Source organism: Bison bison, unplaced genomic scaffold (genome assembly GCF_000754665.1).
Source record: "Bison bison bison isolate TAMUID 2011002044 unplaced genomic scaffold, Bison_UMD1.0 scf7180017851766, whole genome shotgun sequence".
NCBI lineage: Eukaryota > Metazoa > Chordata > Mammalia > Artiodactyla > Bovidae > Bison > Bison bison.
Window position 1 is genome coordinate 1 of NW_011482339.1, and position 1,778 is coordinate 1,778.

The 1,778-nt window shown below is 34.1% G+C and overlaps 1 protein-coding gene across 1 annotated transcript; it reads left to right on the top strand.

Moving 5' to 3' along the window:
- Nucleotides 1–229: 229 nt before the first annotated feature.
- LOC104997032 (cullin-4B-like) lies at nucleotides 230–1,740 on the top strand. The gene is made up of 2 exons (XM_010851474.1): nucleotides 230–561; nucleotides 1,155–1,740. Exons 1-2 carry the CDS (start codon nucleotides 427–429, stop codon nucleotides 1,374–1,376), a joined length of 357 nt encoding a protein of 118 aa, XP_010849776.1. The 5' UTR covers nucleotides 230–426; the 3' UTR covers nucleotides 1,377–1,740.
- Nucleotides 1,741–1,778: the final 38 nt, after the last annotated feature.

Sequence of the window (1,778 nt, forward strand, 5' to 3'; positions counted from 1 at the left end):
TGCAACCCCCTAGACTATACAGTCCATGGAATTCTCCAGGCCAGAATACTGGAGTGGGTAGCCTTTCCCTTCTCCAGGGGATCTTCCCAACCCAGGGATCAAACCTGGGTCTCCTGCATTGCAGGCGGATTTTTTACCATCTGAGCCACAAGGGAAGCCCAAGAATACCATATTTACTCAGACCAATTTTTATAAGTTGGTTTATACATGTGATCTACTATGTTAAATGGTACAGACCATTATATAATTTTTGTTTTTATATAAGTTCCCTATATTTAGTTTTCACTTGGAAAGGTGAGTTTAATTCAAAGCACATCTCTATATTAAAATTCACAGACTAGTCATAGTTCAAACCAGTATCAGAATAATTTTAACTTCTTTTTCATTAAAATACCTGACATTTTTCACTTTTTTTTTAAATACCAAATGTTTCAAAAATCAGGTTTAAATAACCTCCTTGATGAAAACCGAATTCAAGATTTATCTCTCCTGTATCAGCTCTTCAGTAGAGTTCGAGGTGGCGTTCAGGTTCTCTTACAACAATGGATTGAATACATTAAGGTATTAACCATTTTTTTTCCTCTGATGGCTTATAATCTGTACACCTAGAGTACATATGAATGTTTTCTTATTTGTTAGATCCTTTTGTTTTTCAAGTAATGGGAGTTTTGAGAGCAGTCAACCTGAGAATGATAGCCATGTGGCTAATTAACAATAAAACAGTTCTCTTCTTGATGTCTGATGTGATTTCTAGCTCCAATAATTATAGTAGTGAATGTGGAAAAAGGAATAGGACTTTTTTAGGATCCAAATTTCTTGCCTTTGATCTTACGCTGAAGGCATATTGCCATTTTTTAAAAATTCAAGCTGACTTTAAAAGTGGGAAAAAAAACCCTAGAAACTTCTACAATAAGACCCCATTATGATATTTTGTACCCAGTGGCTGTTCCTTACCTTGTGATTATAGATGAGTGTCATCAGTCTGGATGTTTTATCACTTTATCTTTTCTTGATTTCAGAACCTGCTTTATTTTATTTAATTTTTTGAAATTTTAAAGTATGTGGGTATGTGTATATACTTAAAATATGATTTGGGGGATTGTTTTCATTGCAGATAATTAAATTCTAGTAAAAACACATTTTTGTTTTTTTAGGCATTTGGTAGCACTATTGTAATTAATCCTGAAAAGGATAAAACCATGGTTCAAGAATTGCTGGATTTTAAAGATAAGGTTGACCATATAATTGATATCTGTTTCCTGAAGAATGAAAAATTTATCAATGCTATGAAAGAAGCATTTGAAACATTCATTAACAAAAGACCAAACAAGCCTGCTGAACTTATAGGTATTTTTCCAGTCCCTTTTCCCATTTAATGTTCTTCTTTCATAAGGCTTTGTATATTAACATCTTTGTGCCATGTCTTTCAATAACAATGAAATTTATTTCTAGTTGCTTAGTTGGTGGTTTCTAAGAAGCCAGATGCAAGGAGTAGTCCTTCATGCTAAAGAATATCTCAAAGCCCACATTATCAAACATGGTCTTTCTTTGTAAGACAGTACATCGAACCCTGTTTTCTTTTTATATATAAAAAGCTTGATAGCTGTTTTACAAGCCTAGAGCAATTTAGCGGTGGGACAGGGTACTTTTTCTAGAGGCCCACACACAGGAAAGGCTAGCACAAAATTACAGTTGCCAGTGAGAAAGAATGTTCAGGATGAAAATAAACCTAGGAATCTGGGCCTATTTAGAGTAGAGTGTGGTGTACTGCAGTTCTT

Coding starts and splice junctions, on each gene's coding strand:
- LOC104997032 (XM_010851474.1), top strand. CDS start 427: ATGTTTCAAAAATCAGGTTTAAATAACCTCCTTGATGAAAACCGAATT. Junction 562..1,154: donor AATGGATTGAATACATTAAG/GTATTAACCATT, acceptor TTGTTTTTTTAG/GCATTTGGTAGCACTATTGT.